The sequence below is a fragment of the Haliotis rufescens genome, unplaced genomic scaffold (assembly GCF_023055435.1).
Source record: "Haliotis rufescens isolate VD_foot unplaced genomic scaffold, xgHalRufe1.0.p SCAF_62, whole genome shotgun sequence".
Classification (NCBI taxonomy): Eukaryota; Metazoa; Mollusca; class Gastropoda; order Lepetellida; family Haliotidae; genus Haliotis; species Haliotis rufescens.
This window is the reverse complement of record NW_025964353.1, coordinates 955,092-981,606: the sequence shown is the minus strand read 5'-3', so window position 1 is coordinate 981,606 and position 26,515 is coordinate 955,092. Positions and strand designations below refer to the sequence as shown.

The 26,515-nt window shown below is 40.5% G+C and overlaps 2 protein-coding genes across 12 annotated transcripts in view; both read left to right on the top strand.

The window, feature by feature from the left end:
* Nucleotides 1–6,142, top strand: part of LOC124110853 (receptor-type tyrosine-protein phosphatase epsilon-like) — a 28,030-nt gene extending 21,888 nt beyond the window's left edge. The window contains exons 25-26 of the mRNA XM_046470311.2: nt 663–798; nt 3,819–6,142. Of these exons, the coding sequence (XP_046326267.2) occupies nt 663–798; nt 3,819–3,932 (250 nt within the window). The 3' untranslated portion in view covers nt 3,933–6,142. The remainder of the gene's footprint in view (nt 1–662; nt 799–3,818) is intronic.
* A 1,439-nt stretch (nt 6,143–7,581) lies between these two features.
* Nucleotides 7,582–25,399, top strand: LOC124110855. Of its 11 annotated transcripts, none has more exons than XM_048386927.1 (10): nt 7,582–7,702; nt 12,037–12,150; nt 12,607–12,852; nt 13,220–13,417; nt 14,434–14,571; nt 17,637–17,678; nt 18,497–18,532; nt 18,980–19,084; nt 19,993–20,068; nt 24,041–25,399. In XM_048386927.1, the coding sequence occupies exons 1-10, from the start codon at nt 7,636–7,638 to the stop codon at nt 24,309–24,311; spliced, it is 1,293 nt and encodes a 430-aa protein (XP_048242884.1). In that variant the 5' UTR covers nt 7,582–7,635; the 3' UTR covers nt 24,312–25,399. The 11 variants fall into 11 exon arrangements, with proteins under 11 accessions (XP_048242884.1, XP_048242883.1, XP_046326273.1 ...); XM_048386926.1 differs by having other exon boundaries at nt 18,497–18,535; XM_046470317.2 differs by having other exon boundaries at nt 18,491–18,532.
* The last annotated feature ends 1,116 nt before the right edge of the window (nt 25,400–26,515 follow it).

Sequence of the window (26,515 nt, the reverse complement as noted above, 5' to 3'; positions counted from 1 at the left end):
AGTGTGGACACAGGAGCCGCTGGCACAGTGAACGACGTGTTTGGGAAGACACAAAAGCATCCTGTGCAAAAGCTGAGAGTATCCTACACTTGAATTCTACTCTCACACGTGATGATGGTTTCAACATTCACCCGAAACTCACATCCGATACCGTCGTTACGTCGTTACCTCCCTAGGCTCTGTTACATAAAGCGTATACTTGAACATAGACATACGACTGTCGTTTACTTCCATATCGACCCCTTAAGATCCAGGGTAGAATAGGTCTTAAGCAACCCATGCTTGTCGTAAAAGGCGACTATGCTTGTCGTAATAGGCGACTAATGTTATCGGAAGGTCAGACTCGCTGACTTGGTTGATGCATGTCATCGTGTCCCAATTGCGTGGATCGATCCTCATGATGTCAATCACTGGATTGTCTGGTCCATACTCGATTATTACAGACCGCCGTCATATAGCTGGAATATTGCCGAGTGCGGCGTTAAACAACAAACAAACGAACAATATAGACGTGCGGCGGTTGTTTCTCTTACACTTGACCTCAGAACTTACAACCGTCGTTATTTCCCAGACACAACTAGTATGCTTGAACATAGACTGTCACAATCTGCATACATAGATGGTGAGGATGTTGTTGAACATGATGTTGATTGATGTTTCAGTGACGGTGCCCGGATGTGTGGGGTGTTCTGCGGTGTCCTGAACACCATCAGCAGATTGAGGCTGGACTCTGTGGTGGACATCTATCTGACCATCAGGGAGCTGCAGTTGGCCAGGCCACAGTTCATACAGGCATTCGTAAGTGCAACTTGAATTGGGAATTATCGGTATGCCCGTCCATAATGTAACTACAAAACGTCAACGCCAGAGAATAACCAGTCTCGATTATCCGCCGATAACAGATTCCTTTGGTCGTCAAAAAGGCAAAATAGCGGTGAAAATAATGTGGATGGATCACTGAGAATAAGTGATGACGCCAGGTGTTCGCGAAAATGGTGAAATGAACCTCGCGACCGGTATCTTCCGCCACCCACACACAATGCAAGAAACATGAACGTTTTCCTTCTAATATCAATGAACATGACATAATAATAACTGTCCTGTCGATATACATGCGTACATAGTTTCATAAAAAATACATAATAGTATACAGCAATGTTTGACAGTCCTTACAAGGAATATACGGAGATATATATTCAATGTGTATTATTCACATCAGGGGTAGATCTGATATATACAAGTAATTGAAACATTTTGTGTTTAATAATGGACACAGTTTAACCTCTGTTGAATAGCGTCGGAACTGAGTGTGTAGAACTGAATGCGTTATATAATTTGAGGCGTAGAAGTAAAAGGATATGAGGATGGAGGAATAAATGAAATGCTAGAAGTAAGTAATGGGGCCACAGTGGGCTTTGCCACAGGCATCATCACAACCGCGTGTACAGTACGACTGCCGTTAGATAGGAAGACCGTACATGTATGTCCGTTTTATCCGGGACGGGCGATAGACCAACCGAAACGTTATACGCATGCGTGTGGTGCAGGAAGAGACTCTGAAAGTGAGACCAAAGTCTCGGACGTCAATGGAGGTCGACGCATCGATCAACAGGAAGTGCTGTGATACGTGTAACGGTAGTACCTCTGCAGCAACGGCGAGCAACCAGTGTCGGTGTCGACATACTGGAAAATGATAAGCAAATAATGTTTGACACTTTATGAGTAACATGAACGAATCGTGGACGATCGAAAGTTAAATCCACAGGATTTTCTTGCCATTTCGGCCATGATGAAGACAGCGGATCCCTTATCGTGATGTCCGGAATGAATAGCACTGGCAGTGCTCGGTGGTCGGATAGTTTAACGGGAAGATGTGGCTATCAGCTTACATTAATATACGCCCAGATAGGAGGTGTAATTTAATGTCAGTAAACTGAAGAGGGGGGTGGACGTATGACTCCTGTCATGATATCTCCTGGCAGTGTTTGGTTATGTCTGTCTACGACTCCCTGTGAAAATGTGTTCCTGACTGAAAGACATGCTGTACATGTAGGTTACTACAACTGTTTACGTTCAGTCTGTCTTTTATAGACAATGACAACACACAGCAATGTCGTATCAGTTTCTTTACTGCGTGTGGGAAGTATGTACTGGTATAACATCCTCACTTCAGTGTACAGTAAACTACGGTTATAACGAACTCAAAGGGACCACTAATTTTAGTTCGTAATAACCGTAGTTCGGTATAAGCATATATACAACATATATACACCAAATGGCCGGGACTAAAAAATAAGTTCGTTATATCGGCAAGTTCGTTATAAGCGTGTTCGTTATAACCATAGTTCACAGTAATTAAAGTTGCGAATCAACAATAACATCTGGCCTCCGGCTTTGCACTGTTCCGATCCGGACTACCAATTGCATGTTTAATCATTAATGTGTTGTTTAAATATAATTTGTTTGTTTTAACTTGAAAGGGATTGATAAATTGGCCTAACTGGCTTATTGAAATACCGCTCCCTGTTAAATATATACATTAGTGTGAAACTTGATGGTTAAGAAGAAGCAATACAAATGATATTAAGGTGAGGTGAATTGGGCTTAACGTCGTGTCCAAGATTATTGCACTTATATAGCGACGTGTGAATGCGTCGTGTGTGTGTGTGTGTGTGTGTGTGTGTGTGTGTGTGTGTGTGTGTGTGTGTGTGTGTGTGTGTGTGTGTGTGTGTGTGTGTGTGTGTGTGCTTTTACTAGACCGGACTAATGCCGATTTTAGAGTGCTACCAAACTGAGATACCATGCCGCAGTTGAACATGAATACCCCCTCAGACACAGTATACTGACTCTGACCAATTTTAGCCCCTTAATGCCAATCGCCAGGCAGGGTAACAACAAGTACTATCTTTTAACGTCTTTTGGTATGACGGGGATCAAAACCCGGACCTTCCCCTCTCTGGGCGGACACTCTACCACTAGACCACGGAGGCGGTCTGTATGTTAAAAAGACCACTAAGAAGGCCAGCAAGTCTACTGTCAGATACATATATAACGTAACACTCTTACATATGTAAACTCAGTGTACAAACCTAACACTATTTTCTATGAAATTATGGACAGACATAAGCATGTTGTGGTTGACAATAATATATGTACAGGTATGACGGAGATATTCTGATACAGTTTCGTCGTGTTTGAGTAGAAGGTAGTTCACATCACATAATATACCTCATTCCGGTAGGGTAAACACTAAATTTGTCTGTTTAAGTTGATGGTTACATATAACAGTTGCTACCCAGAGGGGATGTCGGGTTGAAATAGATCGGCAAACTATGCTGGTTGTGAAAGGGGACACAATGATGGATCGGTTGTACAGAGTGGAGTGGGTGACTTGGTTGCCGGAGTCATTGCGCCTGGAACGTTGCTCATGGTATCAATCACTGTTTTTGTGGTCCAGATTTTAAAATTTACAGACCGCTGTCATATGCCTGGAGAAGCGGTGTTAAATAACACACAAACACACTTGATAGAAGCAACTGAAACGTTCGTATAATATTCACAGCCGCTTTCCATAAAGGTAGTTTGTGGTAGAGCGGTGGTAGTGCGATAATATCAGTGGCTCGACCATGAGAAGGGATTGTGTCCGGATAACAATCAGGAAACTTTACATATTCTCTAAAGTTTAATGTGTGTTTGTATATTCAGTTATCTATGGTTGTATTTCCATTTTATTAAGTGGTTTATCACTTAAGTGACATTCTTAGAGTGTTTTCTATGTTTAATATGAAATGATTATAGCTCAGCCCTTGTCCCTGCAGGCTGACTACAAGTACTGCTACGACTTGGCAAAGGAATACATCCGCTCAGAGAACGTCTATGCCAACATGGGACAACCTGCTTCTGAGCAGGGGACATCGGGGACCTGTGCATGATTATATGTGACCGTGTGATAACACACACAGTGTTAATCAACGACCAGTGACAAAACACGATTATAATCAACGACCGGTTGTAGCACATGCTTATAATCAACGACCAGTGAGAACGCACGCATTTAAGCAACGACCAGCGAGAACGCACGCATTTATGCAACGACCAGTGAGAACGCACGCATTTAAGCAACGACCAGCGAGAACGCACGCATTTATACAACGACCAGTGAGAACGCACGCATTTAAGCAACGACCAGCGAGAACGCACGCATTTATACAACGACCAGTGAGAACGCACGCATTTAAGCAACGACCAGCGAGAACGCACGCATTTAAGCAACGACCAGTGAGAACGCATGCATTTAAGCAACGACCAGTGAGAACGCACGCATTTAAGCAACGACCAGTGAGAACGCACGCATTTAAGCAACGACCAGTGATAACGCACGCATTTAAGCAACGACCAGTGAGAACGCACGCATTTAAGCAACGACCTATTCACAACATACGTTTCTTTTTCTCGTTCGCCTACTTTGTTATTTCTTCTTTTGCTATGTCATTATGATATTGTCTGATTTTTGTATTAATGTGCGGAAGGTATTGCGTGGTTATATGTTGCTGTCAAGTAGGTTCAGATTACTCAAAGGAAGGCTTAAATTAATGAAATGTTTAAATTAATGAAATGTTCAAATTAATAAATGTATCTGTAAAAGTATAGCATGATACTTGCCATGTGTAATATTATACAATGTTATATTAATCATGTTTTAAGTTTTAAGCTTTTAATGCAATTCATAGTACATGACACTAAACGTTAGATCATGGACCTAGCCCAGTTGGTAAAGTGTTAGGTTCGAATCTACACACCAACATTGACATCACCACCACTACCACTACCACTACTACCACCACTACTATGACCCGATACTCCTTTTATTGCAGGGGCGGTCGAGTAGCCTAGTGGTTAAAGCATTCGATCGTCACGCCGAAGACCCGGGTTCGATTCCCGACATGGGTACAATGTGTGAAGCCCATTTCTGGTGTCCCCCGCCGTGATATTGCTGGAATATTGCTAAAAGCGGCGTAAAACCATACTCACTCACTCACTCACTCACTCACTCCTTTTATAGCAAGTAATTCGGTAACACGTGTAATTATACATCAATTAACCATGTTTCAATGGACATGGAAATGTTTTTCTAACATCCCTTTGTCACTTACAGCTGTTGAAATGTGTGAGGACATTGTCTAGTGTTGAGGACTACCATGTCTATTGAAATGTGTGAGGACATTGTCTAGTGTTGAAGACTACCATGTCTATTGAAATGTGTGAGGACACTGTCTAGTGTTGAAGACTACCATGTCTATTGAAATGTGTGAGGACATTGTCTAGTGTTGAGGACGACCATGTCAATGGGTGCGTCCATACTTTACAGAATCTATATCGCTGCCATGTGTACGGTGGTTGTCAGCTATCAGTGAATAATGCAGATACATTTTCCTGTTGATTATATTCTATTTGATTTTACTCTACTGAATATATCTTTTATATTGCCGTTCATTGAGGCAATGATTTTACTCTACTGAATATATCTTTTATATTGCCATTCATTGAGGCAATGATTTTACTCTACTGAATATATCTTTTATATTGCCGTTCATTGAGGCAATTATTTTACTCTACTGAATATATCTTTTATATTGCCGTTCATTGAGGCAATGATTTTACTCTACTGAATATATCTTTTATATTGCCATTCATTGAGGCAATTATTTTACTCTACTGAATATATCTTTTATATTGCCGTTCATTGAGGCAATGATTTTACTCTACTGAATATATCTTTTATAAAGCCTTTCATTGAGGCAATAATTTTACTCTACTGAATATATCTTTTATATTGCCGTTCATTGAGGCAATGATTTTACTCTACTGAATATATCTTTTATATTGCCATTCATTGAGGCAATGATTTTACTCTACTGAATATATCTTTTATATTGCCGTTCATTGAGGCAATGATTTTACTCTACTGAATATATCTTTTATATTGCCATTCATTGAGGCAATAATTTTACTCTACTGAATATATCTTTTATATTGCCGTTCATTGAGGCAATGATTTTACTCTACTGAATATATCTTTTATATTGCCGTTCATTGAGGCAATGATTTTACTCTACTGATTATATCTTTTATATTGCCATTCATTGAGGCAACAAAATAGTTAAATATATCTTTTTCTATACATATTTTTTTCATCTTTTATCATTCACATGCAATATATGATACTGAGAATAAAGAAGTCCGCTTATCTTTACGTCATGTTGTCATAATCTTTGTAATATGTCGGCGGCTATGTATTACTGGTATATCTACATAGAGTCGACAAAACCATTTCCCTAATCAAAAAGAATCATTGTGCGATCCCGACAATATAACTAGCACGTGTTATGGTTCACTATCAAATAGTTATGATACCAGGTGTTCAATATTTAGAAAAGATAATCTATCAGCCTCATCACCCGCGTGTTTACTATCATTTCGTCACAATGAGTGAGAGTTAGATTGTATGCCGCGTTTGCTGATATTACAGCCATTTCAAGGCGCGAGACCTTTCATATAGAACCCAGATCTCATTAACCCCTGGATCATGTCATCGGCGTGTCATGTTATGAAATACAAATATAAACAGACGATCAATGCATGTTTCCAAAGTCAGTTCGTTCAATTAATACCTAACGTCTGTGATATAAGTTGATATCACTTTATAGATTCTACTCATTATTGACTGACCCGTGTAGATCCGGGATAGAATAGTCTTCAGCAACCCATGCTTGTCGTTAAAGACGACTATGCTTGTCGTAAGAGGCGACTAACGGGATCGGGTGGTCAGGCTGACTGACTTGGTTGATGCATGTCATCGTATCCCAATTGCGTAGATTGATGCTCATGATGTCAATCACTGGATTGTCTGTTCTAGACTTGATTATTTACAGACCGCCGTCATATAGCTGGAATATTGCTGAGCGCGGGGATAAACATTATTGACAATCACCGACTAAACAAACTGCCATGAAATATGTATCGGTTTAATGTTAATGCACATTAAAATTTCACTTTACATACAATTTTTCTCTCCACCTTATCTTTATTTCTTTCTCCCCTACTTTAATCTCACTAATCCGGAGCTCTGTCTAAACCGGACTTCTGTGGTCCAATAGTTAGGTCCGGTTTAGACAGAGGTCCGGATTAGAGAGATTATAACAGGAGATAAAGAAATAGAATAAAAAGAAAATATACGGTTGTGACGAAATATTATGTTATAGCAGTAATTTTGGGACCATAATATGGTCTGGTACTGACAGGAGTCCGGATTAGCCACAGTCCGGTTGTGACACATTTCATTGTATTTAGTTTCTCTACATGATCTTATTGAAGAAGATGGATACACAGGCCCGCGTTAGCCCCGAATATATTCAATCGGCAAAACAAATACAATATGAGCATAGAACTACTTGTCACAGGCGTAACAGTATATGAACGGGGTCAGCCGAGGAGGAAAAGACGGGGAGGATGTGTGGAGGGGTAGGAAGAGGAGGAGGGCGTTGTAAAACTTTGGATATGACACATTGTCATAATAGATAAGCGGAAACACTGGTGGCCTCAGCTAGAGAGACGGACTGATACTAGCGTCTTGCCATGGTGGGGATGTGCGGCCGCCGTGCCTTCTGGGTTCTATTTTTCTGCGGATTTCTCGGAGCAAAGGGTAAGCAATATGATAACATTGATTGTATATATATGTAATTGCATGATGGTTTTACTTCGACATGCCTACGCGAAATTCCCGGTGGTACACTTCAAGCTGACAAAACACATTTCCATATTCATAAAACGTATCTGAGTCCATTGTACGATTTGGACTTTATCGTAAGGATGTGTTTAGAAATCACTACCATGTAGTTATGATACCAGGTGCTCGCGAAAAGGTAAGCGTATCCTGCCCCGTCGGTGGCTCCAGTCACAAACACATGCAAAGGCAAGTCATTTAATTACCTAAATAAAACCCACGGGAACATATGACACAAGTCACAATAGTGAATTGCATCAGAAATCAGAAGTTGGAAATTTATAAAAGTGCATTTTTGGATGGGACAAGGGTATATACACCCTTATCTTATGATAATTCAAACTCTTTGTTTCTTCAAGTGTTTTGATGGGTGGTGGGGTAGCCTAGTGGTTAAGTCGCTAGTCACGCTGAAGACCCGGGTTCGATTCCCGACATGGGTACAATGTGTGAAGCCCATTTCTTGTGTCCCCCGCCGTGATATTGCTAAAAGCGGCGTAAAACCATCTCACTCACTCACTAATTTCTTTGGAAAACTTGTGCATGTATTCTGGTGAGTTCATTTCCGCCAGGTAAATAAATAATATTTTGCCACCCCGATAGCTCTAGCTGTAAACGGTCCGTAGTTTTACAGCACATTAGGGCTGTCAAAGTTTTGAATCGACGCATCTGAAACATTTATGTTGATTGGTTGGAATATAATTCCAGTTACAGTCACGTGCGGGCAGTTTATAACGTGGGCCAATACATGGCTTAATCACTACTTGACATTTACGTTCCCAGGTGAACGCGAAATAGCATCCCAAGTATGCATGAACTGTGATACATCTTGGAACGTAATCACAGGATGATTGGTTCCCTTCGGACTTACAGTGAACCTGTAATTAACTCTCGATCGCTACAAAGCTGCAAAGTAAATTTTAAATATGTCTGAGACGATGGGGAACATGATATTTAAATGCTGAACACGTGCACGTGCACTACATGATTATTTGCTTTGTTTAAAAGGTATACTCCAATAAAAAGTGGTACTCTCCAGAGCGTGCTATCCGATCCTCTGGTGGAACTCTACTGTATCAGCCGCTGTCTACTTCTGCTATGTCTGACCGTGCCTTCTCCTTTTGCAGTCCACAGTTATGGAACTCTTTGCCTTTGAATTTGAGAAACTCTGGTTCTAAGGAAACGTTTAAGTCTCTCCTCAAAACCCACTTCTTCACCTCAGCTTTTCAATAGATCTCCTGATTGTTGGCATATGTACATAGACATTACATTTTTACTTTGTCACAGCGCCAGTGAGCAACTGTCGATGGATATTAGGCGCTTTACAAATCAGTTATTACTATTATTATTATTATTATTATTATTATTTGTTTCGCCAGTACTTTTGTTTATCTGGGAGCAGTAGGTGTTTCGTTCAGTGTCAATAGTGTACAGTGGACATACATCTATAGATGTGAGTACACGCCTCCCGTGAGGAACTGGCTACACAACACTACAGGCTGGTGTCAGACATTATTAACATGTAATAATGCACAGTAATGTTAGGCATCAGATGACCTTAGAGACAAACATTAAGTTAACATCGTTTGCACTATACTTTGGTTTATTTGAATAAAGATAATTTAAAGTGTTTGTTGGCAAGTGATAATACTAATTCAAAATATTTTATATTTTCCCATTTGCTCATTTAATTAACACATAAATCGTTTCTTTTAAACATAAACCCATAAATGTTATGGATGTCTTCCAACTATTCATATGAGAGAGGATTTTCCTTTTTAATACTTATCAAATAGATACTATAGTTTTTACTAGCAAGCATTCATGCTGCTTTTTTACGCCAAGGGATATTATTTTAAGTAAAGAAATACAAATTTAAGTCAATCATGTTCTAACGTAATGATAAGAAGCAATATAAACAGCTGACGAACACAAATGTGTCTTCAATCATAAAGATGAATTATTTGCGTAAGAGAGATGCACGTACCAACGAGAAGACTATGAGCAGAGCACACATTGAAGAAAATAAACTTGTTCAGATTGGCAGAAGAATCGATCTGTAAGGTTTGACACATTCCCAGTATTTGGAATACGCTGGGCAGAGTTGCTCCATTGGCATATCGGAAACCAATGATCGTGGGTTCGAATCTCGGTTTTCCCTGATTGTGTGTCTAGGTTTGTGACCACCAAACCCGTGCTTTCACAAAGTGCTAAATTTAAAGTCGCGTCCAAGATTATTGCACTTATATAGCGACGTGCATGCACGTGTGTGTGTGGCTGCTTGTACTAGTCCGGACTCATGCCGATTTATCGTGCTAGCTCCCTGAGATACCATGCCGCAGTTTAACATGAATACCCCACTCAGACACAGTATACTGACTCAGAGCCGACCAGTCCTTGTTCTAGCCCCTTAATTCCGAGCCACAGACAGGGTAACAACAAGTACCATATTTTAACAGACAGACAGACAGTTTATTCAGTTGTTTAGGCATCAAGGCCCATTGAACAATGCAGATTGGATATTTACATTTGTCACGTGATGTACATGATAAGATTTTAAATCTAGTTACACATTCCTCATTATAAAGACATGTTTAAAGAATACAGAAACAGCATGGATCATATCAGGATTTTCAGAGTTTAGCAGCTTTAACATTAACTGACGGTCTTTAAAAATATCTTGCAACATGGGGAGAAATTTATACCTTAAATAGGAATACGTTTCACATATAAGTAAGACATGGTATTATCCTCTACTTCTCCAGATGAACAGTTTGTACAAATAGAGTTCACAATATCACCGTCTTTGGACCTGCGACATATATTTGCATTAAAATTATGCAATGAAATTCTAAGTTTACAATAACTCTGATTAAACTTTTTTTCATTTAAACAAGTTAAATATCTTTCAGTTTGTAACAATGATTTTACTTTGCTGTAATTGCTAAGAAAAAGTGATTCAGAAATACTTTGGTGCCACTGTTGACAAAATATATCCTTCAGTCTTTGCTTAAATGAATATAATAATAACTGTGGATCTTTCACATCTTGAGAAATCCATACATATGAAAAGCCACTAACAAATAATAGATTTCTCACATCTGAAACCCAATTATTTTTTCCATTATCATCAAGTACCTTTAACATTTTGTAACACTGATATGGGTATCTATCAGGCATCATTCTAAGTAACTTAATCCAATACTTAATTACCCTTAATTGGCTGGCTACAAAAATATTACTACGGCCTGTTTCACCAAGGATTGCCTTGTTTGAGGCAAACTTACCAACACCTATTAAACATTTGAAATATGAAGTATGAACTTTTTTCAATTGCAGCGTAATACTTAGCACCCAATATTTCAGAACCATACAAAAGTATAGGCACAATTTTGACTTAAGAAAATTGTACATGCTGTGAAAAAAGACACACGACTATTTTTCCTGAATAAATTATAAAGAGGCATAATGGATTTTGACGCCTGAGCAGCTAATTGCTTACATGCCATAGACCATGACAATCTAGAGGAGAACATAAGACCTAAATATATATAGTAAGTGACTACACTCAAGGCAGACGAACCAAGAAACCACTTTTCACTTTTTGCAACAACACCACCTTTTCTAAAAACTATAACATTTGTTTTATTCAGATTTACTTCAAGTCTCCATTTTGAACAGTAACTCTGTAACACATTTAACTGCTTTTGCAAGCCGTTTACAGAATAGGAAAAAAATACATCATCAGCAAAGAGAGGGAGCATTATTTACATTATTTCTTGTGTTACAAATATCCCATGTTGACAACTATTTTGCAGCTCTATAGCAAATTCATTTATGAAAAATATAAACAACAACGGACTTAAAACACAACCTTGTCGTACACCGGAGGATGTTGGAAAGCAGTCCTTACGTTCATTATTGACCTTTACACATGCGCTGACTGATGCATACATGTTTTTAAAAGTACAGACATTTTACCATGACATCCCTTAGGAAAAGTAAATACATCAATTTTTTCCCTATTAACGTCTGTTAACGTCTTTTGGTATGACGAGGCCAGGGATCGAACCCCGGACCTTCCACTCTCCGGGCGGACGCTCTACCACTAGACCACGGAGGCGGTGGATATAACAGAAAAACTGTTGTTCGAAAACAAAAAAAAGCGAAGAAAGTATGTCCATAATCCTATGAAAATCCACTGTTCCGACTATACTATCACTGTACACTCACTCACTCACTCATTTGTGTTTCAGCGCAGTACACGTGTCACTGTAAGACGCAGTGTCCTGCGGAGTCTGACAACCTCCCATCAGCAGTCTGCCAGGAAGGATGCGCGCGTGGGTTCTACGGAATGCACTGTCAGAACAGTGAGTAGTAGGAGGGCTGTGTTCATATATTAATGCAACAAGCTTCTAGTCATATCTAATATGTGTGAACTCTAATACATGTTTGTGTCAGATTCATATTTGCTTCGTCACCAAAGTGTTGGTCGGTGCCTTTGCAGATGTTGTGAGTGTGGACATGTGACGTCTTATTCAGCTTAACTGTAGTTGCTATGTCATGGTGCCTTGTGGCGATTTTAAGATGAACAAACGTTTCCGTTAACATGTAATTATATACAAAAATAAATAGGTGAAGTCATTGACTGTTCATTACCACCCTCGCTGTTACCACAACCCTCGCTGTGACCACCACGTGCACAGTTACCGCCACCCTGACTGCCATCACCTCCACCCACACAGTCATCCCCCTACCCAAGTCTACCCATCCTTACTGGTAGTTACATCCCTGATGACATGCTCATAGTCTGTTGGTGGTTTCAGGAAACGTTGCCCTGGAGAGAAGGGCTTGGCAAGTCAGTACGTATACAGATTTCTTAAGGCGTTTCGGGAAATTGGGTAAATCTATCCCCAATACACCGGATAGAGCAGTCGACGGAAACGCAAATACGTTCTACTCGCGGCGTTCGTGTACACATACAGGCTTAACCGAGACGGCACCCTACTGGACGGTGGATCTTGGTCAAGCGTATGACTTGTACAGAATGGTCATATATCAGAGGAGTACACGTGAGTTGGAATAACATTCATCGCGTCACCATTTACGTTTCATTTTGATAAAACGTCAATATATGTTTAATAAAACAAATAAAATAAAATAAAACGTTTTAAATAAAGCGTTGGGTTCAAAACGAAAAACATGTGTTATTTAAAGGAAAAAGTGACTGCAATCACTTCAGACAACACTATATTGCACAGTTACCTTCCCAGACCCTCAAGGTCAAGGACTGTAGTTATGGTTTATTTTCTTTGACAGCTATACTAATCAACACTTTATGATGTCCAGCTATAGAATAAATGCCAGATAATTTCTGCAAGCGATATGTTCATCTAAAGAACGCTTTGTTATTAATACGTAGCTTTGTTCATTTTGAAGTAACCGAACGTTTGACCGGTTTCGAGGTGAAGGTTGATGGCAGACGGTGTTATCGATGGGAAAGCGAAGAGGCTCCACCCATTCGGATACCCCTAAACTGCGTTCAACCAATGAGAGGCCAAAACGTCACAGTAGACTTGCCAAAGCGGGAAGACGGTGCCTTACAGATTCTCACGTTATGTGAGGTTTTAGTGTTCGGTATGTTGTATTGTAACATTTGAAATATAAACATTTAAACCATCTTACAATACCTACAACGCAATTGCCAGACCAGTTTCCTCTGGTTGAGAAAACGCAAAAGTGGACATATTTCAATTGTGAGGTTAAATGTTGTTATTTGGAAAAGGGACAATCTAAAGCCAGTAAAGGTCTGGGTACGTGAAGCGGAGACATCTTCTTTGTGTATATAGGGTAATCTTCACCTGACAGATGTATAAACATTATAAAAGTTTTAATGACTTTATTCAACTCTGTTGTGACTACCAATTGCCCCGAGTCTAGTGCCTCTTTAATAATGCCAAACACAGAACTTATTAACAAGGGTGACACAGTGAAGATCCGGGTTAGAATTGGTCATCGGCAACCCATGCTTGTCACCTGTGAAGATCCGGGTTAGAATTGGTCATCAGCTACCAATGCTTGTCACCCGTGAAGATCCAGGTTAGAATTGGTCATCCGCTACCAATGCTTGTCACCCGTGAAGATCCGGGTTAGAATTGGTCATCAGCTACCAATGCTTGTCACCCGTGAAGATCCAGGTTAGAATTGGTCATCCACTACCAATGCTTTTCACCCGTGAAGATCCGGGTTAGAATTGGTCATCGGCAACCCATGCTTGTCACCTGTGAAGATCCGGGTTAGAATTGGTCATCGGCAACCCATGCTTGTCACCTGTGAAGATCCAGGTTAGAATTGGTCATCGGGATCCCATGCTTGTGACCTGTGAAGATCCAGGTTAGAATGTGTCATCGGCTATTCATGCTTGTCGTATGAGACGACGAACGGGGTCGGTTCGCTGACTTGTTTCGTGCTTGTCATTGTATCCCCATTGCGTAGATAGATGCTCATGATGTCAATCACTGGATTGCCAGGTCTACACTTCTTAATAATAAAATATTTACAGACCGTGGTCATACATTGCTGTTACATTGCTTGGTGCGGCCGTACACAACAAACAAACAAATAAGGAAGGGTCACGTGTCTGTTTGTTCCAGCCTGCAACGACTACTGGTTCGGTGAGCAATGTGAGAAGACCTGCCGCTGCCGTGACCCCCGGGAGATATGTAACAAGGTCACAGGTCAATGCGACAGCGGTTGCGCAAGCGGCTTCAAAGGTGCCGACTGTCAACAAGGTAATGAATTATAAGTTCTATACATCATATAGTTATTCGTGATGTTTAGATACTAAACAATCGAATTATTAGTCACCAATTCCCCATGTTGGAAATGCGTTCCCCCTGCAAAGTGAAAAAAAATCACACATAAAAATACAAAAAAAACCATGCAGTTGTGCCCACAGTCAGTTTATTATAAGTATATTGTCGATACGATTACACGCATCAGTAAACACAACGCGGAATACATGTAAATGTTTGTACAGGTAAGTACAGGAGCATTAACGTGGAAACAAACCTTCGCTTGAAGCTCTATCCAGTGGCATGCCATATATCAGTGTAGCTCTATATAACCTGGGGCATATCATATATCAATGTAGCTCTATATAACCAGGGGCATAGCATATATCAACGTAGCTCTATATAACCAGGGGCATATCATATATCAATGTAGCTCTATATAACCAGGGGCATATCATATATCACTGTAGCTCTATATAACCAGGGGCATATCATATATCAGTGTAGCTCTATATAACAAGGGGCATATCATATACCAATGTAGCTCTATATAACCGGGAGCATATCATATATCAGTGTAGCTCTATATAGCCGTGAGCATATCATATACCAGTGTAGCTCTATATAAACAGGGGCATATCATATATCATTGTAGCTCTGTATAACCAGAGGATATCATATATCAGTGTAGCTCTATATAACCAGGGGCATATCATATATCAGTGTAGCTCTATATAACCTGGGGCATATCATATATCAGTGTAGCTCTATATAACCAGGGGCATATCATATATCAGTTGAGCTCTATACAACCAGGGGCATATCATATATCAGTGTAGGTCTATATAAACAGGGGCATATCATATATCAGTGTAGGTCTATATAACCAGGGGCATACCACATATCAGTGTAGCTCTATATAACCAGGGGCATATCATATTTCATTGTAGCTCTTTATAACCAGGGGCATGTCATATATCAGTGTAGTTCTATATAACCAGGGGCATATCACATATCAGTGTAGCTCTATATAACCAGGGGCATATCATATTACATTGTAGCTCTTTATAACCAGGGGCATATCATATATCAGTGAAGCACTATATAGCCAGGGGCATACCATATATCAGTGTAGCTCTATATAGCCAGGGCATATCATATATCAGTGAAGCACTATATAACCAGGGGCATACCATATATCAGTGTAGCTCTATATAACCAGGGGCATATAATTTATCAGAGCTACTCTATATAACCAGGGGCATATCATATATCATTGTAGCTATATTTAATTAGGGGTATATCATATATCAGTGTAGCTCTATATAATCAGGGCATATCATGTATCATTGTAGCTCTATATAACCAGGGGCATATCATAGTTCATTGTTGCTCTCATAAAGGACGTGCCATATTTCTTTGTTAATCCGACCACAGACATGCCAGGTTTAGTTGTAGCTCTAAATAAAAGCGACACAACCCTTTTCATATTCATGACAAATCTCGTCTAAAAGCAGAGTCCATTGTACGATTCCGACTATATAATATGCATGTGTTTGTGAATGACTATCAAATAGTGATGATACTAGGAGTTTTCGCAAAAAAGTGAGCATATCCTGCCCCGTCACAAACACACACACAAGGCAAGTCAATTGAACACCCGAACAAACAAGGGAACACATTATACAAATCAAAATAGGGAATTGCATCGGACATCATTTTTGTCACGGATGCGTCAAATTTTGAAATGTCCTCCTCGTGTCTCCCATAAAGTCTTTTGAAAGCCTCACTGTGGCCTTGGACATTGTAACCTTTTCAGACAACTTTTTAGCATCTGAAATCTTCTTAGATTGTACCTCAAAAGCTGTGAAATGTAGACACAAAAGGCTGGAGATGCTGGCATATTGCAAGACATCTACCCACGGACATACCAAGTGTAGTCGTAGCTCTACCTACGGACACACCAGAATTAGTTGTAGCTTTTCCCACCTCCATACCAGGTTTAGTTGTAGCTCTAACCAGGGACATACCGGATTTAGTTGTAGCTCTACGTATACCTACGGACATACCAGGTTTAGTTGTAGCTCAACCTACGGACATACCAGGTTTAGATGTAGCTCTACCTACGGACATACCAGGTTTAGTTGCAGCTCTACCTACGGACATACCAGGTTTAGTTGTAGCTCTTCCCACCGACATACCAGGTTTAGTTGTAGCTCTACCTACGGACATACTAGGTTTAGTTGCAGCTCTACCTACGGACATACCAGTTTTAGTTGCAGCTCTACCTACGGACATACCAGGTTTATTTGTAGCTCTACCTACGGACATGCCAGGTTTAGTTGTAACTCTATCTACGGACATACCAGGTTTAGTTGTACCTCTACCCACGGACATACCAGGTTTAGTTGCAGCTCTACCCACGGAAATACCAGGTTTAGCTGCAGCTCTACCCATGGACATACCAGGTTTAGTTGCAGCTCTACCCATGGACATACCAGGTTTAGTTGCAGCTCTACCCACGGACATACCAGGTTAAGTTGCAGCTCTACCCATGGACATGCCAGGTTAAGTTGCAGCTCTACCCAAGGACATGCAAGGTTTAGTTGCAGCTCTACCCACGGACATGCCAGGTTTAGTTGCAGCTCTACCCACGGACATGCCAGGTTTAGTTGCAGCTCTACCCATGGACATGCCAGGTTTAGTTGTAGCTCTACCCACGGACATACCAGGTTTAGCTGTAGCTCTACCCACGGACATACCAGGTTTAGTTGTAGCTCTACCCACGGACATACCAGGTTTAGTTGTAGCTCTACCCACGGACATACCAGGTTTAGTTGTACCTCTACCCACGGACATACCAGGTTTAGCTGTAGCTCTACCCACGGACATACCAGGTTTAGCTGTAGCTCTAACCACGGACATTCCATAATTTTAGTTGTAGCTCTACCCATGGACATACCAGGTTTAGTTGCAGCTCCAACCTACGATCTGCTCAGTATGGTTATGATAAATGTGACAACATCTGAAATTACTCCGAAAAGATAACATATTCTTTTCAGTTTCAGGAACCAATCAGGGCGCATCGATAAGTCCACGCCCAGGTAGTGAGTACATTATCATTTGTGAAGTTGATAAATCAAAATACAGAGGCCTTTCCAAAGTGGATAATATATAAATGAACAGTCATGAATTATCCGAAAAACATTTGCAATGTTAAAAACTAGCGCGTCTCTGGTGTACGCAATGCATCACACGTCCAATTCCAACCATAGAACATCATAGAACAATAGAATCGCGATTGTTTTTTTCAAATCGTTAGTTGTAGCTTTTCCCACCGCCATACCAGGTTTAGTTGTAGCTCTAACCAGGGACATACCGGATTTAGTTGTAGCTCTACGTATACCTACGGACATACCAGGTTTAGTTGTAGCTCTACCCACGAACATACCAGGTTTAGCTGTAGCTCTACCCACGGACATACCAGGTTTAGCTGTAGCTCTACCCACGAACATACCAGGTTTAGCTGTAGCTCTACCCACGAACATACCAGGTTTAGCTGTAGCTCTACCCACGGACATACCAGGTTTAGCTGTAGCTCTACCCACGGACATACCAGGTTTAGTTGTAGCTCTACCCACGGACATACCAGGTTTAGTTGTAGCTCTACCCACGGACATACCAGGTTTAGTTGTACCTCTACCCACGGACATACCAGGTTTAGCTGTAGCTCTACCCACGGACATACCAGGTTTAGCTGTAGCTCTAACCACGGACATTCCATAATTTTAGTTGTAGCTCTACCCATGGACATACCAGGTTTAGTTGCAGCTCCAACCTACGATCTGCTCAGTATGGTTATGATAAATGTGACAACATCTGAAATTACTCCGAAAAGATAACATATTCTTTTCAGTTTCAGGAACCAATCAGGGCGCATCGATAAGTCCCCGCCCAGGTAGTGAGTACATTATCATTTGTGAAGTTGATAAATCAAAATACAGAGGCCTTTCCAAAGTGTATAATATTTAGATGAACAGTCATGAATAGTCCGAAAAACACTTGCAATGTAAAAAATCCAGCGCGTGTTGTGTATTGTGAAGAGGCAGTTTCTGAAACATTTTGCATAATAATCATTGACAAAGTGTCGGGCGAAAACATTGTAGAAAGTTTAGGATGTTACAATTGTCCCGGCAGGAAGGCGATATTTTGGAGCAAACGTCTCTGGTGTACGCAATGCATCACATGTCCAATTCCAACATACTCTCTGGTGCTTCCTCAAATATGTCACATCACTATAGAACATCAGAGAACAATAGAATCGCGATTGTTTTTTCAACTCGTTTGTAACTAGCCTGGTGTTTCAGTATTTGTATGGTGCGCTTCAGCCAGATTCAATTTCCAGGAATCAGCCAGGCCACGTCCATAGACTTAATAGGAGGAGTTACCCAGGGACCAGACCCGGGGTCCAGCAACGGTGGCGGGAATGTCATGAATCAACCTACAAGTGGTGAGTGCATTAAGCGCGTTAAAACGAGATCTACCATGGGGTGATGTTAGTCTTAAATAAATATTTAATACTGACAGAGTCGCTTTTGTGTTATGCTGTTTTTACAGTTCGCGTTCCTTGTAAAGGGAGACAATTCTGCTGTAGTATATATTTGCTGAATGAAAAATAATTGCTGAGAAAGTATTCTGCATGATCACTTTCTCCAACTCATTGCCAGGAACGTTTCATCTTTATAATTGTAATACGAAACTGGATCTTTAAATGATTTTTACTCATTTCTTCTTCACTTTGAGTAGCCTAGTGGTTAAAGCGTTCGCTCGTCACGCCGGAGTGAGTGAGTGAGTGAGTTGGGTTTAACGCCGCTTTTTAAACATTACTCCAGTTATATCACGGCTTGTTAGCTTAATTTGGGAGGAAAGCCCGAAGTGATGCAGGTCTCAGACGTTTACCACTTCGGTAAAACCCACGAGCACGGGTATGGTGCTGACAAACCTAGAAACATAATCGGGGCGAACCGGGATTCGAATCCACAATCATAGGTTTCTGGCGTGCGAATCGCGGCGCCTTAAACGACTGGGCCACTTGTGCCCCCAGTCACGCTGAAGACCCGGGTTCGATTCCAGACATGGGTACAATGTTTGAAGCCCATTTCTGGTGTCCCCCGCCGTGATATTGCTGGAATATTACTAAAAGCGGCGTAAAACCATACTCACTCACTCACCCACACACGTGGAAGTGAATGTAATGATACAGAAGAAGGTGAGCTACAGGGCTTTGTCGCTACTTATTGGAACTGTAACATTTATTTCATTGTTATTAAACCAACCTTTTGCTATTATTCACGTACGTGCTGTGTTATTCCACACATGATTAATGTCGTCAACTTTCTGTGTGTTGGTGTTTTTCAGGCCAAATAACAGCTATAACCTTTGCCGTTATCATCGCCCTGGTAGCTGCTATTTCATCTCTCCTGTATTTTCTGAGGTAATAAGACAAACGGTAACGCCCCACTGGCAAAATGGAAACGTGATGATATACAGTCTAACACTCCTGTGTCGAACTTTGATTTGTCGAACTTACGGTTGTCTCGAAGTAAAAGCATGGTCCCTGCGTATTCCTTCTTTAGTCATCATTTTCGGTTGTGTCACACCTCGGATAACTCGAGTATTAACGTAGGTCCCTTCAACTTTGAAACCACGGTGTTTGACTGTATATCATCACATTTCGACGTTAACGACAGCTGAAGGTACAGGACAAGGAAAATATTTCTCAGGAACTCAAGCAAATCTTCCATTATAAGGTGGTTGACAAATATTAATATTACGTTTTTACTAAATCTGGTTATTGTGTAATACACTACAGTCAAAACATGTCCAGGCAGATGATGAGGTTTAAATATTTCAAAGGTCATGTAACCAAGCTAACGTTCGTCAGAAGCAGTTTTCCAGACAATAACTGCGACAAGTATTGTTGACAAGTCAGTTAAACAGGCAGTGAAAGGGCAGATTGATATCGGCTCAAACTGGCTTTATTTACTGTAAATCATGAATTAATGCGTCACGAAAATAATGTGAGCACGAGTACCGGAACACAACTGCGTCACTTAATTAATGTGAGACACCCTAGATCCATTTTTTTAAAATTTAAAGAGGATATTAAACATATAAACTATAAACGTGAAAAGTTACATAAAAACACTGGTGAACACTCCCCTCATCTCGCATCTCATAAGCTGATGTTTTCCTTGTGATTGTTTTCTTCCGGGTGGAATGTCCTATTCTTTGACACAGAATGAATGATGTTTATTCTCGTAAATCACGGCAGTGATACAGAGATGTAATTGGACACAGGAATAAGATACAATGAAGAAAACATGTCAGTGGAACATTTCCATACATGATCTTATATAACTTGCCAGTTTTAATAGAGTTGGCTTATAAGTAATGGACATCAAATGAGAGAATTTTACGGCAGAAGGATACATACAGTAGTATTGAGGCAAAAACTTGTTTCTAATTTCTGAGAGTTTTGGACATTCTAATAAAAAGTTCATTTCATCACATATAAAATTTTTACACAATGTACATTTTCTTTCCTCTCTCACAATATTATACCATCTTCCTGTTTCAATGGGTAATCTATGATTTGCTGTTCTAAAACGAGCAAGAGAGATGCGTAAGGTGATTGGTAGTTCTAGTAAATAAGGTTCTAGAGATGGTAACTCTTTAAACATGTTATAATAGTAACCTTTAGATGAATTTTCCTTTGATTCTCGCCATCTTTGCAGAAAATTATCAATGAAAACATGTTTCACATTTTGTTTCAACCATGCGGCACTAATAAAGGTTTGAGACAGCCAAATGTAATTAAAGCCTATATTTTGAAGAATGCATTTTATTTCTTTGAATAGTGGGAAATGGTAATCTGGATTTGCTATGGACATTTGAAACATAAGTTTATATACTATACTAGAAAGGCTAGTTTGTGATGATGTTAGCTTGCACCAATATGAAATAATTCTTATCTTAATGAAAATGCTGAGAGGATACCTCCCTAGTTCACCATATACCATGTAATCGGGTGTTGACTGTTTTAACTTGAGAATATATTTACAAAATTTAAGATGTACACGTTCAATGACAACAGCATTTTCAAAACCCCACACCTCAGATCCATATAACAATACTGGCTGAACAAGTTGATCAAATAATTTCAGTTGACAGTCAATAGGAATTTCTAATATTCTAATTTTACGAAATACAGCGAAATACAGATGCCTGATCTGTCAGTCTCTTTAGTGCCTTACAAAATCTACCAGTGTTTGTAAATAAAATACCAAGGTAAACATATTCTTTAACAACATGAAGAAACGAGCCATTTAACATAAACTTGAAGACTCTATTTGTGGAGCGCTTGGCAAAAATAACAACTTTCGTTTTGTCAACATTGACTTTAAGTTTCCAGATAGTACAATATTCTTCAAATATAGTGAGACACTTTCTTAAATCTTCTGGGCTTTCGGCCATTAAAACAGTATCGTCGGCATACAAAATGAGAAAAAGTTTTATGTACAGTTCAAGTGAATCTATTAAAAGGTTATTTACCTTATGCAGTCCTTCAAAGTCATACAGAGATACTCTATATACCAGTAATTACAAACACATTTATTTAGTAATATGTAGAAGGATAGGCAGGTACAATTCCTTACCAAAAGTTGGTCGTTTCCAAAAAGTACAATTTATAAAGATCACGTTGACCAATCAGATCTCATCTTTCTGACATGGACGTGTGATAAATGTTTTGGACATTTTCTTATTAACACTCAATAGCAACTGAAATAGGTCACGACAAGGACCAACAACAGTAACGCGACTTTGGCTTCAACTGCTACGTGGCTAGTTTCCGGGTGACAAGTTTGACAAACACCGAATCGGATATATTTAGATAGACCATATATAAACACGGGGAAAGTTGATTAACCAATAAAAACTTGCAAGATTGATATGTGTAAACAATAACACGGTAAGTGCTCTAGATTTACATTATATGATCCTGAATCTGTTACCTTTTGCGAACACCTGGTGTCATCACTGATTTTCAGTGACCCCTTCAAATAATCCCCGCCTCTATTTTGCCCTTTGCGCCCAATGGAATCTGTTTCGGTGGATGACTTATGCTCTGGCGTTGGCGTTTTGAAATAAGTAGATTCCCCGATAGTTACATTGTTCCCCGATAGTTACATTGTTCCCCGATAGTAACATTGTTCCCCGATAGTTACATTGTGCCCCGATAGTTACATTGTTCCCCGATAGTTACATTGTTCCCCGATAGTTACATTGTTCCCCGATAGTTACATTGTTCCCCGATAGTAACATTGTTCCCCGATAGTTACATTGTTCCCCGATAGTTACATTGTTCCCCGATAGTTACATTGTTCCCCGATAGTAACATTGTTCCCCGATAGTTACATTGATCCCCGATAGTTAATTGATCCCCGATAGTTACATTGATCCCCGATAGTTACATTGTTCCCCGATAGTTACATTGATCCCCGATAGTTAATTGATCCCCGATAGTTACATTGTTCCCCGATAGTTACATTGTTCCCCGATAGTTACATTGATCCCCGATAGTAACATTGTTCCCCGATAGTTACATTGTGCCCCGATAGTTACATTGATCCCCGATAATTACATTGATCCCCGATAGTTACATTGTTCCCCGATAGTTACATTGTTCCCCGATAGTTAATTGATCCCCGATAGTAACATTGTTCCCCGATAGTTACATTGATCCCCGATAGTTACATTGTTCCCCGATAGTTACATTGTGCCCCGATAGTTAATTGATCCCCGATAGTTACATTGTTCCCCGATAGTTACATTGTTCCCCGATAGTTACATTGATCCCCGATAGTAACATTGTTCCCCGATAGTTACATTGTGCCCCGATAGTTACATTGATCCCCGATAATTACATTGATCCCCGATAGTTACATTGTTCCCCGATAGTTACATTGTTCCCCGATAGTTACATTGTTCCCCGATAGTTACATTGTTCCCCGATAGTTACATTGATCCCCGATAGTTACATTGTTCCCCGATAGTTACATTGTGCCCCGATAGTTACATTGTTCCCCGATAGTTACATTGATCCCCGATAGTTACATTGTTCCCCGATAGTTACATTGTGCCCCGATAGTTACATTGTTCCCCGATAGTTACATTGTTCCCCGATAGTAACATTGATCCCCGATAGTTACATGTTTCCCCGATAGTTACATTGTTCCCCGATAGTTACATTGTTCCCCGATAGTTACATTGATCCCCGATAGTTACATTGTTCCCCGATAGTTACATTGTTCCCCGATAGTTACATTGATCCCCGATAGTTACATTGTTCCCCGATAGTTACATTGTTCCCCGAAAGTTACATTGATCCCCGATTCTATTCCAGATGGAGACAATCTAAGAGGACCGCGACCCCCGACAGTCATTATGAAGACCTCAGTAGGCCGGACGCTCCCGAACACAGATATGTGACAATGTCAGATGTCGTGCGGAAGCAGAGTACAAACTCAGTGGTCAAGGTCAAGACTGATACCGAGTCTAAATGCAGAGACAGTGAGAACCATTATGACTATGTGGTGGACAGCGAAGCGTTTCCTGAAGACCAGGGGTACTTAGTTCCTATTGGAGGGATAAATGCTCCTAGTGCCAAGGAATAGGAATCAGACACAAGGAGACGAGACATATTTCTCGCACAGCGTAGTTTTCACCGAGAATCTGGAAATCTAAACTTGTCGTTATTGCGAATGAGTTACTTTGGTGTATTGCCGCTCTGAGCAGTAACATCATAGAGTGTCAGCTCAAAGTTGGAGTGAGAGAGTAAGTAAATGAGTATGGTTTTACGCCGCTTTTAGCAATGTTCCAGCATTATCACGGCGGGGGACACCAGAAATGGGCTTCACACATTGTACCCATATTGGGAATCGAACCCGGGTCTTCGATGTGACGAGTGAACGCTTTAACCATTAGTTACCCCCCACACCATTAAAGTTGGAGGAAAGCATGAAATGATACAGGCCTCACCACTTTGGTCACGCCTAGGAACACGTGTATGCTGCTGACAAACCAAGGCAAGCATAGACAGTTCGGCCTCCCATCCCCTCTATTGTTACAGCTGCGATCTAGGGAGATCCGTATTGAATGAAACTCGCTGCTGCCAAATCTCCACGTGGTCCAACTAACTGTATACAACTAGTTGTACCGTGTGAATGCTCCTTTTTAGAAGTAGTAATCTGCATCGGATTGTATTAAGAGTTTTGTTAATTTGAATAAAGACACAGCAATGCAGCCATTTTATTTGATCACCACATGTGTGTAATATTGAGGACGGTTTGCCGCCAAGAGTGAATGACACAACAGGGACACCATCAGATGACGTGATGATAGAGGGTTTGACTGATTACGCATCAGTGGCTGAATGATATCAGATGCAATTCCTTGCACCATATGTTCCCCTGTCTTTTCGATGATCAATTGACTTGCCTTTGCATGTGTTTGTGACGGAAGCCACCGATGGGGCAGGAATCGCTCACCTTTTCGCGAACACATAGTATCGAGTCTATTTGATTGTGCTTCATAAACAAATGCTCGTGACATAGTTGGAATCGTACAATTTGGTAAAGATTATGGAAAGGTTTGTCGCTTTGATTTGTATAGTGCTATATGAGGTCACATGAGGGCAAACGAGAAACAGAGTCGTCTCCGAGACTAGATGAACAAAAGTGAAATAAAGCAGTGCAGATATTTTTATAATTGTCTGTCGAATATATGTATTTAATTCTCTGAACATTGTTTTGACTACATCAACGCATCTTATTTGTTTGTTGTTTAACGCTGCACTCAGCAATATTCCAGCTATATGACGGCGATCTGTAAATAATCGAGTCTGGACCAGACAATCAAGTGATTGACATGAGCATCGATCCACGCAATTGGGTTACGATGACGTGCATCAACCAAGTCAGCGAACCTGACCACCCGATCCCGTCAGTCGCCTCTTACGACAAGCAAAGTCGCCTTTTACAGCAAGCACGGGTTGCTGATGACCTATTCCACCCGGATCTTCAAGGGTAACATCAACGCATCTATTCTCCGACATACATTTTACATGGTACATGTACATTCACAATGCCGCCTGTCATGGCTTGACTGCACAGTGACAGTGTATACATAATCGCGTTAACTAAGTAGACATAGAGCTTGCTTCCACAATATAAGGACAAATATCGATGTAATGATACTCGTAAATAGACACTTTTAATAGCCTACATGGGGTATTGGGTGTCAGAAGACTTGTCTAGCCCTCCTGATATAATTTACAATGTGTGCATATGAAGGTCGAAGCAATATTTCAACATCATATGCAGCTAAATAGACGTTAAAGCGCACCCGATAGTTAATCTGTCATGGATGGTGGGTATTGTAACAGACAGCCTTCCAAATGTCGGCGTTCTTTAACTTGTTTTGAGTAGTATAATCTAGCATTAAACCGCTAACGTGCTAGTAACAGTTTTCTTTCCATTGATTCATGCAAAACGATATATAAAGGTGTGAGAAGTCGCAAAGCCAGGTGGGCAGCTTCCTCGATTTTCCCCGTGTTACTTGGATGGACTGAGTTTGCTGCTAAATAATTTATGACATAATCCCCTCCAAAGTCCTGCCAACGATGCTGGAGTGCCTGGATCTACTGGTGTAGATGGCTTCCACCTGGTGGTATGGCACGTCCTCCACAGCATGAACGATGCTGGAGTGCCTGGATCTACTGGTGTAGATGGCTTCCACCTGGTGGTGTAACACGTCCTCCACAGCATGAACGATGCTGGAGTGCCTGGATCTACTGGTGTAGATGGCTTCCACCTGGTGG